General features: G+C 38.8%; 1 protein-coding gene across 1 annotated transcript in view; it reads left to right on the forward strand.

Annotated features, from left to right (window-relative positions):
* The window catches only part of LOC121427993 (mitochondrial 2-oxoglutarate/malate carrier protein-like), a 37204-nt gene that overhangs the window by 7342 nt on the left and 11307 nt on the right, over positions 1-18555 (forward strand). Inside the window, exons 2-5 of the mRNA XM_041624571.1 lie at positions 13834-13895; positions 14572-14662; positions 16142-16225; positions 17919-17962. Of these exons, the coding sequence (XP_041480505.1) occupies positions 13834-13895; positions 14572-14662; positions 16142-16225; positions 17919-17962 (281 nt within the window). The remainder of the gene's footprint in view (positions 1-13833; positions 13896-14571; positions 14663-16141; positions 16226-17918; positions 17963-18555) is intronic.

Here is an 18555-nt window from a genome sequence, read left to right on the forward strand (position 1 = left end):
CTTAGTAAGGATGATAAATGATGTCCATGTAACGGTGGTATTTTGTCAAATCTTATTTCTCAGTTTACTCCAATATGCAGGGTGGTATCAAATGCCTGTAAGTGGATTTAGTTGAAGGATTGTCCCATGAAACATATAAGAAATAAAACATTTCATTTATTACATTTCTATTTTTTGACCCTGATGTCACAATTTTTGCCCCAACCCCATGGAATGACCCATATATATATATGTTCAGCCTTGCCAGCAATTTACATTGAGATTCTTTAAGTTGACTATTACGGTAGTCTGTTCTTTGTACATTTGGCTGGAGCTCTGTTACCAATTAATATAGGCCTGTACAATGTGACCTTTACAAATATGATATATGATTGGTAATACATGTATGTTTGAGCTCTCGAAAACATATAATGTAATGATAATTCAACCAGATCTGTTGCAAATAAATATAACAACCTGGACTTGACATACATACATAGTATTTTCCCTTGAGAAAAAACTACTACTATTTCAACATCCTGTATGACAATATTTCCAGGTTTATAAAGACTTTGTAAACAAGGTAAAGGATCTATGGTTGAAATATCTATATCTTTATGTAGTATAAAATATATACAAATGTGATAAAAGAGCTATTGCATAAGACTGTCAGCAACTGATTCATGTGCCACCTTTAGAGGTAAAAACTATTAAAAATAAGAGGTGTGCCTTCACCTTCTTGTGTTCATGAAATAAATTATATTGCCTAACAGAAATTCCAATTGCAGGACTTTCAGCAACTGATGAAGGAGATGCTACTCCATTCTTGGGGTGGTGGCCAGGGAGGAAGGAACCATGGACAAGATAAATGGAATTGGCCATTACTTAAACTACAGACATATCTCTGGTTCCACCAGAGGGGATAACTGAGGAATTCAAGGATGGACAACTTAGGAGGTGTACTTCCCCAAAGCAATTGCTCAAGATAACTCTGCCCATGCTTGGTATCCTCAGTAGAGGCTCGACTGTCCTCTGACACAGTTACAAGACTTACATTATCTACACCTACGGTATTTACAGTATCATCACTTGCACATGTAGTATGTACAGTTACATCATCTACACATGTGATATTTACAGTTACATCTTCTACACTTAAGATACCTACATGTTTCACTGCTAAACGTTCTGGACAGTTTCTCTTAAAGTGTCCAGACTTGTGACATGCAAAACAAACATCACGACAAGACAACTGGGATTCAGTGTCTTCTGTCGAAGGAGAACCTGTATGCCTATTCAGCTCTGGGACAGCAGTTACCGATCCCTGGACTGAGGACTGGAAGGACTTCATCTGTGCCCCTAGAGCAGATTGAATATTATCAACCTTCTCCAGATTGGGCACTCGGTCCTCCAGACTGTCCTTAAGGGAGGACTGCTGAGCATTAGAGGCAAGCCCGGAAACACCCATACGGTTGATTCTGGGATCCTCCTCGACAGTATCGTAAGACCTTTGTCTTGCATATTTTAGCCGATGCTGAAACCACCGAACTAAGTCAATGGCATGATCAAGATTTTGAGGACGTGATTGGATAGCGCATTTCCCCGCTTCTTGATCTAATGAACCCTGACAAAACTTGTGCACTATTTGCCTCTCAACAATCTCCTCAGGCAATCCGTCAAAGACGCGTGAAGCGTAGGATAGGACACGATCGGCCCATTCCCCCTTTGTTTCGGTTGTTGCCTGCTGCGCAAAATCGAATTGCAATTGTGCGACAGGAAATTCTTTAGAAGCAAATCTTTGCTCAAGCTTCTTAACAATATCTGTATAGGGAACGTTTATTTTGGAAGAAACAATAACTGATGCAAAATATTTGATTGCGCTTCCCTCAAGACAAAAGCAAAGTTCATTGAGCTGTTGGGCTTGATCCCAACCGCGATCTTCCGAATATAGCTGGAAATTACGTAAAAAAGTGTGCCAACACCCTCTACCATCGAAGGTCACGGACTTGGGCAACGAGGACACTCGCGCACCAGGAGTATACCCACGAGAATAAGATCTCAGAGCATCGCAACCTCGATCTAAGGGCGGAAGCATTGAATCCAAAGCAGATGAATGCCGAGATGATTTCAGTTCTTCTGACAATGATTTCATTTCAACAGCCATACAGTGCATCATCATTGCCATGTAACTATCATCAGCTTTGGAATGATCATTAATAGTATGAGAGGAAGATTGTGGATATGAATCATGTTTATTTGTATTCTGAACCCTGCTGTTTGATCTGGGTTCACATTGAGTATAAGGTGAATGCAGATGCAAATTATCAGCCTGAGGCTGTCTACCAGTATTGGGTTCAGCATATCTATATTGGCATTTATCAGCACATTCATATACAAGATCTGTTAAATCAAGATCAGATAAATAATGTATCCTTGAACAATCAAACTTCTCATAAACGAATTCATCTACAAAATTTCTTGGATAACCAAGCTTGTACAGATTATCTGCCAGTGAATATTCATATACGTATCCCCTACTAGTATTACGACTGTCTATAATGTCTTCAACTAATCTTTGTTTTACTCTGGCAATGTCACTTTGCATCATTATGAATTCCAAATAAACTCAGAAAAGTATTATTGATGATCACCCTGGTGATTCAAAGGCATATTCTTAAACATAATTTAAATGATACTTTCATAAATTCAAGTTCAATGATCTACAGGTGTAGCTTAACAGAATATAGCTTGCAGATCAGTGAAAGAACTTACTAGGTTTATCAATCTTGTGTCACTGAATACACTTAATGCCAAGGAAAGAGTAAAGTATGGTAATACTTGTACTGCAAGAACAATAATAATATAAGTATGTACACACTCCTGTAGCAATGGATGTATTCAGTGAAAGTATATTGTAAGTTACAGTGCAGCTTCAAGTTTCAGAAACTACACTTGTAGAATAGAATATCAAACTTCTACTTCTCTGAGTAATCGCAGAAGTGACAATAAGTTCTACTTACTCTACAACTATTAAAAGAGCCTAACAAGGATTCAACTTATCGAAGCCTCAACGATTACAAGAGTAGCATTCAATGACAATTGTCTATTTCTGATGAATGCAATATATAAATGTCAAAACACACATTTATCCTACATCCGATTTTCTTTATTTTTCTTTTGTCTTTTTTTTTTTTAGAATGTGGATAAGTTACCAAATAAAAACACGAAAGTGAATGGCAACAAGCCTAAAAATGGCTACAATTTAGAGATAAACTTGCGCAAAATGACAGCAGTGAATTTTGTATTTCACTGAAGGATTGAATCCTTGAGCCTGAATAAAAATTTGCAAAATTTTCAGCGCAAGAATGATGCTCCAAAAATACAACAGAGCAAACCGTATGAAAAAAAGGAATTTTTTTTTCAAAGAATATTGATATCAAACATTGATTCTGATATCAAAGATCGATAGTATCTGTACCTTTCACTTAAAATCAGAGTAAAGAGTTGGTTTAATTAAAATAAGTATCTTCAAGAGCTTATTAAAATTTAATTCAGTACTTCTTGTACCTTCAGTTGAGATCTAATTAAATTTACAAAAATTATTCCACAGAAAAATTTCTGATCCAACACTGCTTGTTAAAATTAATCAACTAAAAAAACCTACATTTCAAACACAGAAAGACAATCCAGGATAACCTCGAAGAAAAATTTCCTACAATTTAAGGGCCCGAAATTAAATTCCAAGTCCTCGCTCAAACAAGTGTACACCGAGTCAAAAGGCAAAGCAAAACAATTGCACTTGTTGGCTTCAGGTATACACTGTCAGGAAATTACAAACACCTGAGAGATTAACAAGATTAGCAAAGGAAAAATCCCTAAACTATTTATATGAAGATACTAGATTTATTTGGGATTAATTAAATTCTCACGATGGAATTTTTCTGATATGAGCTTACAAAAAATCAGAAGACAGAAGCGTAAAAAAATCTGAAATATATTTTAGGCAAGAAAACCAATCCACAGCTCTAACTCAGCTGATAAGCTCAACTTCAAGAGGTTAAATGAATTTAAATAAATTCTTTTAATTTCCAGCAAGAGTCAAATTGATCTCAAAGACAAAAATGCAAAGTGCTACTGCACAGATGCAGACACTCACGCAGGTACCGGTATACGGCTAACGTGAAGGTCGTTGGCTGGTGACTACTACTCGACACCAGACAAAGTTGGGGTGATAAAGTTAAAGATAGATCTAAAAACATGAAATATCAATATGGGAATATGGAATTTAGCTACACTGCGTAAATATTGTGTCAAGAGACAATTGGCGGCTAAATCCAGCAAATTGTCAGTAAAAACTGACGAAAAGTAAACTCGTTCAAAATTTGCCTTCACGAAGACGATAGCCGGCTCGTGAACGTTATCCCTGCCTGGAGTTACGGGCCAGACAGAGAGGTGCGTTGCGCTGGGGTTGGTTGAAAACCGCGCGACGTTAAACCTAAGATTAACTAATAAAGAATGTTCTAATTACAAAATCAACCTCTACGAGTTCCTACTTAGAACTAATCTTCAAAATAAATCAACGGTCAATCACTATAATAGTATGAAATCAGAGTTCAGCAAATTCTAACTCTGATCGACTGTGACTGTGTTCACGTCTCTATCTCGATCAAGTGTAAAATACAGTAGTCACGTGATGCGACTCAGCAGTGCTTCGCCGAGCGAGCTAGGCGATCGAGGGTAGATTGTCAATTTTGGTCAAAAACAATCTTATTACGATTTGACTTGCAACTCAATGGAAATTAAAATCAACCTAGATTTATCAATAGTGTTGATTCGATTTTAGTTCGAATCAAAACGACACATAAACATGTAACATGAATAACATAGAGAACAATATATCTAAGTTATCAAGAAATTAATAGCCTACCGGTTTCTCTGCAAAACTACACAATTTCAAAAATTATGGAGCCTACACACAACCAGCCCAAACTACTAATTATTCAATATGGAAGATAAAATTATTCAGACTTCTCTTTTTTCCAGTCCCAACGGGTCTGACACTGGAATTATTTATAGAAGTCTATTCAAACAAATAATTCAGACGTCTATTATTTCCAGTCCCAACGGGTCTGACACTGGAATTATTTATAGAAGTCTATATATTCACACACAATTCTACGAGTGGGTGAACAATTATTTTTAGCAACAATGAATAACAATAACTTTTAGATTGAATTTCAGACAATGACAATCACAGTTATTAAGAGAAACAATCACAATATCAGATGTGATGAATGAAATGCTTTAGAGAAAATTCACAAGATGTGTATTAATTAAAATAATATTCAAGAGTATATTTTTCAAGTTACAGGTAAGATCCGAAGCTCAGAACCCACCTATTTTTCTAGTAACAGGTAAGCTCAGAAGTTCAGAAAAACCCCACCTATAACCACCGACACAAATGTAATTTCGAGTTGGGCAAAAGTTTGAAGTAAATTCAGATTATTACCAAACTCAGCAACCAGGAGTATTAAATCTTCTAACACTCTTTCCGCCACTCAATGTGCACAGAACTGGTTGTAAAAACACTTGCTGAATGTCGATAGAAAATATATACTGGAAAATGTATAAAAATATATGAACAGCAACTCTACGCCCTCAAAATATTGGTACACTGCCCGATATGCAAGAGTATGAAATTCTAGGAAACTAATACCATTTGGAATAATTACTGAGGATCGAGGGAAAATTAAAAGTTCAAATTAACTTTTCCAATCCAATAAATCCACCAAATACTCACACCCGACTTTTTTTTTTTGAAAGTGGTGTGGTGTGAATGTTCCGAATTCGGAAGAAAACTTAAAGACAATGGCGGACTAAAAATATTCAACCCAGAGGCAGACTTCAAAGAATTCACAAACAAAAGCAACGAGATAGTAAGCTACGCAAAAATATGCAAGGAACGAAATTCTTGACCGCGAGCCAAACAATAGAAGAGACTCGCGAAGAATGCGATCAGAAATGCAAGTATAACCAAACAATGAATTGAAGGGCGTGTGCACCTTTGGTGTACTGTGCACAGAGAATACCACGTGCGTTGCAATGAAAATGCAACGTAGTGGACATGAAATAACTTCCTAGATATGGCAAATATATAACAAAATCCACTTGTAACAAACAAGAAATGATATCATGTACGGAAAAAATGATAAAACTAAAACAAGATGTATGCGAGATGCATGCGAATCCACGCAATCCCGGCACACAAATTAAAAATTCTCGAAAACTTCTCACTCACTCTCCGTTCGTTATTCACTTCAAAATCCCTCACAAATCAATCTCGTGAGCAGATATGAAATACGAACGTGTATGAAATGATGAAAATAAAAATGATAGGCGCACAGGACGATCCGAAATCTCGCAATCGCCAATGAAGTAAAATTGATAGAGGGTGAGTGAGGGTGTGTTCGCGATGGCGGCACAATACAGACAGATATGAATGACCGATACGTACGACCGAGTGGTTGGTTAATTACAGGGACGACACTGACGACGATTATTACTCACGAATCTCACAAATGGGTTACTTCGACGGTACAAGACAGTGACAACAATCAATACTTACCTGACACTTGCACAACGATGCCACACGGTAGATACAGACAACATGCAGGTACAGACTTCTATTCTAATTACAGCTAGGTTGCAGACCACGGCGCCGAGTGGGGAACTTCTGGGATGTCCTCACTCGATGGCGGTCTTCTCTCTACTATGTCTACACGGTGTCTGCTCTCTCTGGTGTCTAGGCTGGATCTCTTCTCCCAGCACCAGCTTGTGTACGTGCTGTGCAACGCACACACGTACGTACGTAGCAGGCGTAGGAGCATATAAAGGCTCCTCCAATCAGGAGTGCTCCTCGCCTACACACAGCACACACACAGACTTAATACATACATTGTACATAGCAGGCGTAGGAGCATATAAAGGCTCATCCAATCAGGAGTGCTCCTCGCCTACACACTGCACACACGGACTTAATACATACATGAACATAGATCAATACGTAGACTTATAGTTATACACATATTAATACATATAGGGTACTGCATGTACATGGCCCAATTACTACAGTAACATGGAAAACAAAGGCAATCCAGTGCGAAGGGGTATGCAATCAGTGGTTTCACGCACACTGCGTACACTTCAACACAGCGGAGTACAACGCAGTCGGGAACAGCTCTGTTGTGTGGATCTGCAACATGTGCGGCATGCACAATATCAGCATGTCTAACCTTGAACTCAAAGCTGACACTGATAGCTACAACCCCTTCAACCACTTAACCATTGGAGATGAAGATATATCCTTGCCTACTGATAAGGATGAAAATGAACAGGATAGAGCTTCAGAGACATCAATTCTGAGTATTGGTCCTCCAGCATCAACCTCTACTCCCATTAGACCGAAGGAGAAACCCACTACTGCAAAGAAGCCTCGACCGAGGGCACTCAAGATACTTAATGTAAACTGCCAGAGTATCAGAGCGAAGAAACAGATATTTCTACTCCTTATCAAGGATCATGAGCCAGATATCATTGTAGGGACTGAATCCTGGTTGAAGCCAGATATTTGCAGCAGTGAGGTGTTCCCTACTCATACGTATAACATCGAACGTCGAGACAGACCCGGGCGATGCACATGGAGGAGTTTTCATCGCAACCAAAAAAGAATTCATGGCTGTAAGGGAAGTTGAACTTGAGACAGACTGTGAGATTCTGTGGTGTAGAATTGATCTGGCTGGAGCAAAGACTCTGCATGTTGCAGCATTTTACAGACCACATGAAAGGGATGCAGACAGCCTTACTGAACTAGAGCGGTCACTAAACAGACTTCCTCCGACTCATTCGGTGATTGTTGCAGGAGACTTCAATCTACCTGGTTGGAACTGGGAGGACAATGTGATCGGCAACTGTAGGAACCCAGCCCTACATCAGAAGTTTGGCACAATCATCGAGGATCGTGGCCTCACGCAAATTGTCAGAGAGCCAACCAGAGGAAGAAATGTGCTGGACCTCGTTCTCACGAACAACCCTACGTTAGTCCTTGATAGCCAAGTGGTACCTGGAGTGTCTGATCATGACTGTCCTCTCATCATCGTCGACATGAAAGCAACGAGACGCAATTCGAAGCAGAGAAAAGTCCTGCTCTACGGAAAGGCAGACTGGAAGGAGTTCGAAAAAGTCATGATATCTGCATGGGAGGAGATTGAAAGCAAAATCGACACTTCAACACTGAATGACCTGTGGATGACCTTCAAAAACGCAATCAAGAAGGGAGTAGAAAACTTCATTCCCCACAAAATGACACACCCTAAAGGCAGTCTACCCTGGGTCACCAACCATGTCAGACGACTCATCAAAAAGAAAGACAGAGTATGGAAGAAATACAGGCACCACAGAAATAACAACCAGGGTCCCATCCCACACAACATGGAGGTGGAGCTGCAGAACACCAAGCGTACACTCCAAGCTGAACTCAGAAAAGCATACTGGAATTACCTTGAGTCAATCTTCACTGTGGATGAAGAGGATGATGAAACAGCTGAGTTCAATTCTATGAAATGCTTCTGGCGTTTTATCAAGCACAACCGGACGGACAACACTGGGATAGCAGAGCTGAAATATGAGGGACGGAGAGTGACAGACTCCACTGCCAAAGCTGATATTATCAATCAGCAATTCCAGAAGGTTTTCACCAATGAATTGCCAGTCCCGCCACATCTCTTGCCTGATGCATCACCATACCCAGACATGCCAGAGATCATCATAACAACCAATGGTGTGGAGAAACTTCTGAAGAGCCTCAAGATTCACAAGGCACCAGGACCTGATGGCATATCACCTCAAGTTCTGAAGAAGCTTTCCAATGTCATCGCCCCAATTCTGACCACTATCTTCAGGATCTCTTACAACACTGGTCAGATACCAGACGATTGGCGAGAGGCCAATGTAGTGCCTATCTACAAGAAAGGCGACAAAACAGACCCATCAAACTACAGACCAATCTCACTCACATGTATCTGTTGTAAGCTGCTTGAACATATTGTAGCCAGCAACATAATGAAACATAGCAGTGCAAACAACATCCTTCATCCTCTGCAACACGGCTTCCAACAAAACAAGTCCTGCGAGCTACAACTGCTGGGATTTATCTCTGACCTTCACAAGAACCTTGATCAAAGCCTCCAGACTGATGTCCTTGTCATGGATTTTAGCAAGGCATTCGACAAGGTCGGGCATCAAAGACTGCTTCATAAGCTGGAATACTACGGCATCCGAGATAAGAACAATGGATGGATTTCAAGCTTCCTACATCATAGGAAACAACAAGTAGTCCTTGACGGGTACCATTCATCAACCATTGACGTGATATCAGGCGTTCCCCAGGGCTCAGTCCTCGGACCCTGCCTGTTCATCCACTATATCAATGATCTGCCTGATAGACTCTCATCCCCAGTAAGACTCTTCGCTGATGACGCTATCACTTATCTTGCTATCAAGAACCAGCAAGACACACAACAGCTACAAGATGACCTTGACAAAATCAGTGAATGGGCAGCGACTTGGATGATGGAACTAAACACTCAGAAATGTGAGGTCATCAGAGTCACGAGGAAGAGGAATGCGGCCAATCAAATCTACACCTTGAACAACTCGATACTGAGAGTAACTGCTGCCTCCAAGTATCTAGGTGTTACAGTCACATCGGACCTGAAATGGAACCAGCATGTTGATAATATCTGCCGCAAAGCAAATTCCACCCTTGCCTTCCTACGCAGAAACCTCCGCATCAACCTGCCTGAACTTAAAGCCACTGCCTACAAAGTACTAGTACGGCCCCTCGTTGAATACTGTTCTTCGATATGGGATCCATCAACCAATCGTCTTATCCACCAGATTGAGATGATCCAAAGGCGGGCAGCTAGATTCGTGCTTAACAGATACCACAACACCTCTAGCGTTACATCTATGCTCGAAGAACTGAAATGGCCCACACTGCAGAAACGAAGGGAGGATTCTAGACTGGTCCTTATGTACAAGCTGCACCACAATCTTGTCAGCTTCCCAGTGGAAGAATACATCACCCCACTCACTGGATCAACAAGAACTCGATCACAGCAACAAGGGAATGGCTACCAGCTACCACACTGCAGGACAGAGCACCATCGTCAATCCTTCTTTCCAAGGACGATCAAGGCATGGAATACTCTTCCTCCCAACAAAATCAATGCCTCTTCTCCAAAAGCCTTCCGCCTGAGACTGGCGGAAGGCCAGAGCTAAATCTGATGGGACTTTTTACTTGCACCTGTATATATTTTGCACTGCACACCTAAACCCGGCCATACACACATGTCAAATAAACCATCTGCAAGAATCTTCAATCCTGAAGGAGGCAGATTTAACCCGAAGAAGAAGAAGCTTGCAACACCGTAAACAAAGGTACGGTAGGCACTTAAGAACCAAGTTTGAAAGGACACTCGTAAAATTACATCACTGTCGCGATGAATATTCATTAGATCGTGGTCGTGCGTGTTCAATACAAACTCTCTGCATGCATGCACTCAGTGTGTATTGAACATGCACGACCACGATCTAATGAATATTCATCGGCGAGAGTGACATAATTTTACGAGTATCCTTTCAAACTTGGTTCTTAAGTGCCTACCGGCTTGGTGAATAATGTTGCGCGCCCTCTTTAGGCAAAAATTGATATTCACGCGGAGCAGAAGTTATCTACGTGAAGATCACGAAAAATGCTCTTATTTTATTAAAAAAAACAGCAAAGATAATTCAACGAACGATCCATATGGATCGGTAAGTGTTATAGAACAAGTAGAATTATTAGCTATGATGTAAAGTCATAGTTATTTTAGTAAAAAGGGTGTGAAAGATTCGCGTGCACCAGGTGCATATGAATCCTTCACACACAAGACGATTTGAAACCATGAGTGACTCTCTACTGACGCCTGGGCCCCTACCTATATTTCCCCACATACGGGTACAAAACCAGAAACTCTCGCCCCTGAGAATTCTACTTTCCCTCTAAAAGATCTAGCCCTCATGTACATGTAGGTATGTTGCAAAAAAAAATAAATCTCAGAAATACGGTGTTTTCTTCATGGCATCATTAGAGCTCATCAAGACCTTTAATTTAACATCTCATTTATCTCAATAGCTCCAGAAATAAGAAAGTTATTGCAGTTTTAAGGTCATATAAATCACCTATTCAATTCTTATGTATTTCTTTGTTTTTAAGCCAAAAATTGTGATCTTAACTGGGACCAAGGCCAAACAGAAATGAGCATGCATTTGCACATGGAAGTGCCCCAAAACACTCCCCAAAATAACAGACGCCGCCGAAACAGGGACTTAGAAAACATATTTAGCGTCAGTAGATTTCATTCAAATTTCACCACAATATAGTTTAAATGGTGCTCTATCGGAATGAATACATTTTAGAGTGGTATGATGCCTGTAAATGTGAATAGCAAGAGGTTGAAAGCAAGGCCAAAGTTCCAGTAGCACACAGAGTCGCAAGATTAGCAAGTGAGAATTTTTTTCAAGTCTATATAGCTGCCATAAACATTCAACTACGTAAAAACAATGATGCAATGGGGAATAACTTTTCCTTTGACATACAAAAACAATACAAAGCAATGCCTCCACAGTCACCCTGCAATTCTAGCCAGCACACTCAATGCCTCATTCAGAATGCACCCAGAGGGCGCTTTTGCAACATACCTAGTACATGGGGGTCCAACTTCATTTCCAACATTTCTGCGATATTGATTTCATTTTTAAAGAAGAATTCATTAAAAAAATGAGAGATTTGTTATGAAAAGATGGGAAGAGCTTACGACTGTGTTTACGTCGCCATCTTGATTTCTTTGTCTTCCGAATGAATTCTTCTTTAAAAATGAAATCAATATCGCAGAAATGTTGGAAATGAAGTTGGACCCCATGTACATGTTTTAGGGCTAGATCTTTTAGAGGGAAAATAGAATTCTCGGGGGCGAGAGTTTCTGGTTTTGTACCCGTACGTGGGGGAATGTAGGTAGGGGTCCCAGGCGTCAATGGGGAGTGACCATACGTAAAGTATATGACTTTCACTGCCCAGACGCCTCCAGGCTAGCCTTGTGTATTGGGTAGTCACTCCAGTTCCCGTTATTAGAATTCTTCGGCCCTATTTCCTAAGACTAAGACCTATGCTAACGTTAGATGCCTGGGGGCCACTTACATTGACGAGTGGATACCATGCGCGGCCCAAAAAACGTAAAAGGATGGCATTAAAGTACATTATAAAGTGACAAATTTATTTATAGCAGTGACTGTCATAATGTAGACATGAATATACCCAGTTGTTGTGTATCCGGACGGGTTGTGTGTCCGGACGATCAATTTTAGAATGTAATTTGGAAAACTTTACAAGCGAAGTTTTATCAATTATTAGTACAAAATGTTAGGAAATATTATAAAGAACAAAATAGAAAATTATTACAAGTAATGAATTCATATTTTTAGTGTAATCCAAAGACAAAAAAAAGAAGGCTACAAAAAGATAAAGTGTCCTGACACCCGACCCCAATCCTACAATTAAGGATAAGACAAAGTAGTGAAAAACAAATGCAGTGGCAAATATAAGAAAATAAATGCTTGAGTAATAATAGCAGCCAAAGGGAAAGGGGCTGCATGGAAACCAATTATTCCATAGGTCTAGTTCTGGAAGAAAATCTTACATCACAAATCATCAGAAAAGGAGAAAGAAAAAAAATGAAGTGTTGGTGTGTGTGCAAGTGGGTGAACGTGCAGGTGTGATATTTAAGAATAAAAGATATTTCTTTGATGAAGCTTTTGAAGAAAAGATAGATGCAGTTTAGTTTAATATCATTGGGCAAATCATTCCAGATGTCTTGGCCATGATGTATGATCGTTTGGTGTGCTAATATTTTTATCAGGGTTGTGAGGTGGATGTTGGATGAGTGGTGTATAGGATATGAATGACTGTTGCTGTTGTAAACAAAAATGGCTTGAAAGGGTGTAGGTATAGATCTAGTTGATACTTTGTACACGAAAATGGCATTTTGGAAAGTATGAATGTCACAAATTTTTAATGTTTTAAGGTTCCGAAAAATAGGATCAGTAAGTGGTAACAATTGCGAGTGGGAGCAAATGCGGATTGCTTTCTTTTGGAAGCGCAGAATTGAGTCTATTTTCGTTTTGTGGCAATTACCCCAAAATATGTTGCAATATGATATATGTGACAAAAAAGAATTGTACAGCATAAATAGGGATCTTGGGGAAATTTGAAATGTGATCATAATTAGTAGTGCTATACAAAAGACTATGCATAGCAGTCTTTCAAAAATGTGGAGCAAATTGTGATTTGATACCAGGAAAAATTTTCCCTGGTGTTGTGCACATTAGTATTTTTTTGAAAAATTAGGTACATTTTAAAATATCAATTTTTTTGTTACTTAACATCTTATTTTCATCAAGTTTTCATTTTTGTGCGAGTTTGATATTTTTTCTTTCTGTATGTTGGGTAGACTTGTCCTCTAGTCTTATAGAGGCAAGACCATGTTAACATTTGTCAGTTCTGTTTATCATCAAAATTCTGTATTTTGAAGCAAAAAAATGCTTGACATTGTTCAAGTTGTTACCAATTCAGTGTGGAACAAAATTTTCTTACCAGAATACAGGTATGGCTTCCATTCAATTAAAAATTCCCCCAGAATTGTATCGCTTAAATTATTGTGATTTTACACCCAAATTTAATGATTCTTTCTTGTTTCATAGAATGGCAGCTACAGTGTTTGTACAGCCTCTAGATCTGGTCAAGAACAGGATGCAGATGAGTGGTGAGTTCATTGCAACATTTGAACTTGAAATGAGTGGAACGGATGCCTCTGTTGCAATTTCACACAATTACATGAGAATTCCAAAGTATGGTGTGGTATTTAATAGAAGATCATGTGTCACAGTCACAAATGCTGAATTGGATATACAATATGATGTTTAAAGGTGTTTAGTGTCTGACTGGTATTATTTAATGTACTCGTATCATACACTGTATATTTTGCCTTACTCATTTATATGACTGCAGATATACCATCTCCCCAAATACAAATGTGAAATATGAAAATTTGAAGAGAAGGAGGAAAAGAAACTGGAAGAAGAAGAAGAGGAAGAAGGAGAGCGAGAAGAAGAAAAAAAAGGAAGAAGGGAAGAATAACTAAAATGAGCACATATCACTAAAAAGATTACAAAAATATTGATGATGACTAAAGAAGAAGAGGAGGAATGTGAAGGGGATGATGAAGGGAAAGATTAAGAAGAAGAAGTGAAGACTGCCATCCTTTCTTTCATGGTCATAGAGGGCACACCATTTACAAAATCAATGATTATAACTAGTGATGGTTTGTGTGTTTATTCCAATTGTGTTTGCTCTCAAAGAATGTTTAGACCAATCTTGGAGCATGAATTATTACTGTAGCAATCTTTGAATATGATTTATTTTTCTCTCAATGATTTTAGGTGAAGGAGGTGCTGCTAAAGCTCATAAAACTAGTCTTCATGCCATCAAATCTATCATAAGAGAGGAAGGGGCACTTGGACTCTATAATGGGTGAGTGTTCCATGCCTTGTTGTTCTAATATTAGCCTGTGTGTATTCATGAGCTGGTGCAGATTAACATCATTTTGAACGAAAATCCAGAACCTACTGATTTGAAATTTTACCAAGACCTGCCTGGCAAACTGAAGCAACACTCAATTCTTTCTGGTACAAACTTGATTTCGAACATCAAGTTCCATTAATAAAAGAATGAGCAGATGACTTTAAACTCCCTTCAAAATTACCTGTGGCTAAAATGGTCATATATATGACTGATTCTTGACTGGAGAGGTCTAATCATTCACTTTATGGTACCTTCCATTACACCCTGTTGGAGTATTTGATTTCTCAAAAGGGATTTTAAGGCAATTCAGGGACAACACTGATAGACTGTTGTATTCACACAAAATGTCTGCTTCCATCTTTTGGAGTATCTGCACTAGAGGTCATTTGCACCCTTAGATACATGTAAAGTTTTACAAAACTGGTTTGTTTATATGAACAAGTTACATTTACAGGCTGTGCAACTAAGTGAACCCTGCATAGTTTGTGTAGGTCAAGTGTTGACGACTACACCGACCAGTCACACCCACATTTCCAGTGTGCTTCCTGTATGCTCACCTGGCATAAAGCTGAGTGATTGATCAGGGGCTGATTTTCAATGACTGATTGCAATGATTAATGTGTATGATCAATTGTAAAAATCAGCCACACAATCAATGGCAAAGCTGTATGTTATGGGTCCCAGGCTTGAAGATATGTGACCCTGTCTTAATGGAGAATCTTACATCGGGGGCCATTAACATAAAGCGTAGTGATTGGTCAGGAGCTGATTTCAATGAGTGATTGCATTGAATATTGAGTATGATCAATCTTAAAAGTAATCCCCACAATAAGTGGCAAAGCTTCGTGTTATGGGTCACAGGCTTGAAGATATGTGACCCTGTCTTAATGGAGAATCTTACATCGGGGGGCTATTGACATAAAGCATAGTGATTGATCAGGGGCTGATTTCAATGACTGATTGCATTGAATATTGTGTATGATCAATTGTAAAAATGAGCCCCACAATCAATGGCAAAGTTACATGCTATGGGTCCCAGGCTTGAAGATATGTGACCCTGTCTTAATGGAGAATCTTACATCGGGGGCTATTAACATTAAGCGTAGTGATTGATCAGGGACTGATTTCAATGACTGCATTGAATATTGTGTATGATCAATCATAAAAAAAGAACCCACAATCAATCGCTAAGCTTTGTGTTACAGGGCAATAATTTTGTTTCTCGTTCGCTATATACACAATTGCCTGAATTTCTCTGAAACTTAAGTCTTACTGATTTAGTTTTCCCTATAGTGTCCCAAATAAAACCCTAAATATTTTTGTAGTGTTTTCTCACAGAGTTGCTCCAAACTATACTTTTCTGTTGCTGTAGTGTTGCTGACTGTATAATTCTTTTTTATATTTTTTTTTGTTTCCTTTATTCCCTAGATTATCAGCTGGATTATTACGACAAGCCACATACACTACAACTAGGCTAGGAATATACACAACGTTATTTGATATGGCTACAGGGTGAGTCATAAAAAGTTCAAACCTGTTACCAATTGGTATCAGTTGGTCATCTTGTTTAGCCTATTCGACTTACAATTTCCAGTAGAAAACATAAGGATGTTCAGAGGCGGAGGATAGCACTTGGGATGTTCAATATTTGTCACTTGCTATGACATTATGGTGCTTATGGAGACGATTTATGTTTTAGTTAAAACGTTGTTGATATTCAAATGAGATGGATTGGTTCAAAAATGTCTAATTTGGGAAAGATAATCAAGAAAAGTAAAAAGTTATGTGTAGATGTCATGTTGATTTTTGATGCACAAAAATGTAGAAGCAAACACCCAGCAAGATTTCTGTTTCAGTAAAACATGGGCCTAAATACAAATAATTGTCTCAAGACTGAATGGGGATCTATTGCTTTGGATGCCTTTAGTATACATGTACAGTGTGTAGTTCAGTATTATTTTTTTTACTTCAGCAGTATTGCATCTGATGGACAGTTGGCATTGTGTATTTGGTGCCTATTAAAGCAGCCTGCCATTGACAAATCATAGGGAAATTACATACTATAATCCGTCCATCATGAGAGCCCATCGGACCAATGCGATAAATGTTCGGACAGCACAAATTTGTCCGAACTTGTGATCGTTATTTACTTCAGGTTGTTGTAATTCTAGTTTCCAACAATCTCAATTCCGAGACTCTTAGCAGGTCTCTTGATTGCTAATCCAAAATAGATCCTCTGTGAATTCACATGTTTCAAAGTGAAAACATGCAGTTTACATGTACTTCTGGGTGGTTAGTCTACTAACTATATGAGACCTCCCAGACATGCCGGCGTTTATTTCAAAACACCCCCAGGCATGCAGCCGAGTGAAAGATTTGACTCCCTTCTCTGTTCTGAGAGTAGCCTTGTTTTCCCCATGATTTGTCAATGGAATGTTGCTTTAAAGTACCAGCCTGTAAAACCCATTGAAGACTGAATGACATTGCAATAACACATGTTTTCTGTAGACTGCACCCTGCACATGCAAACTCAGTCTCTAAAAGGGTCTCTGACATCGTAGCCCTGTATTACAAAGAGTTACAATTGATCTGAGCAACCTCAACTGCATGAAAATCCATCAACGTCATAAATTTGTCTTCAGGTGATTCGCACAACGTCCTTTGTAAATGAGGAGAATCATACTGAGTTTTCAAGGAAACATTCAATGCGGAAAGATACATACATGTATATCATCTGGAAAAATATCTAGAACAAACATACATTTTAGATGTTGACGTTGCTGCCTTTCCATAGTCTTGGTTGATTGGATCAATCGAAAATCTGTCTAAGACAGGGTTGAGGACGATTTAGCCAGCTTACGCTGGCATACCTATGGATAGCTATTTCATCCGTTTTTTTAACATCATTTTAATCTTGATATAATTATAAAGGAATACAATTCTTGATCAAAAAATCATTATTTGTTGCAAGACATTCTGTTGTGTAGTTAAAAAGAATCATAGTAACAGATATCAAGCCCAAGTAATAGGATCATTAAGTCATAAAATGGCTTGCCAAACTTTCCTTGGCATACAGTGTACACCGGCTATTAACATTTCGGAGTGACGTCCCTTTGATAACTTGGGACCTACACGTAGAAAAACAGGCAATGCACATGATCTGTCAACCAAGTTTGATTATGATTCTGTTTGTTTTTCCATGCAGTTCTGATGGAAAACCTCCACCATTTTTATTAAAGGCAGGAATAGGTGAGTGAATGGACATCAGAGTTGAAATAAATAGTTAACCATCATTATTCAAATGGAATCTCAGCTCTTTATTCTGTGCCTTCTGAATTAAATTCAGAGGAAAATATAATGAAAAAATGTGTTTGGAACTTTGGATATTTTCTTTATTCGTTATGTTTCTAAAGGTCTGCATTTTGATCTCATTGTGTGCATACTACATGTACATTTTTTAGGTACCTGCGTAAACAAATAAAGCAAACTTGACTCTGGAGAAATATGTTGCTGGCACAAATGAATGTTGAAACTGACAGTCATCTATTTATACTTCCTACACAATTATGAATGATTTGAGAGCCACAGAGCTGAAACTCTACTGTTAGTGATTACCGGTATGTAACAATTGGCTGTCCATACTTAAACCACAACTTTAAACCTGACTTCAGAATATGGGCCATAGAGTTAAATATATGGCATGGTAATATTTTAGGGTATCAGTAACAATTGAGCTAACCATTCCACCCCCCCCCCCCGACAAAAGTGATGTTTCAGACTCGGAGGTCTAAAGGGGTATAAACTGACCTTGCCCTTAGAATGAATTTGTAATGATATTTAAT

Source organism: Lytechinus variegatus, chromosome 14 (genome assembly GCF_018143015.1).
Source record: "Lytechinus variegatus isolate NC3 chromosome 14, Lvar_3.0, whole genome shotgun sequence".
In the NCBI taxonomy this organism is placed as follows: domain Eukaryota; kingdom Metazoa; phylum Echinodermata; class Echinoidea; order Temnopleuroida; family Toxopneustidae; genus Lytechinus; species Lytechinus variegatus.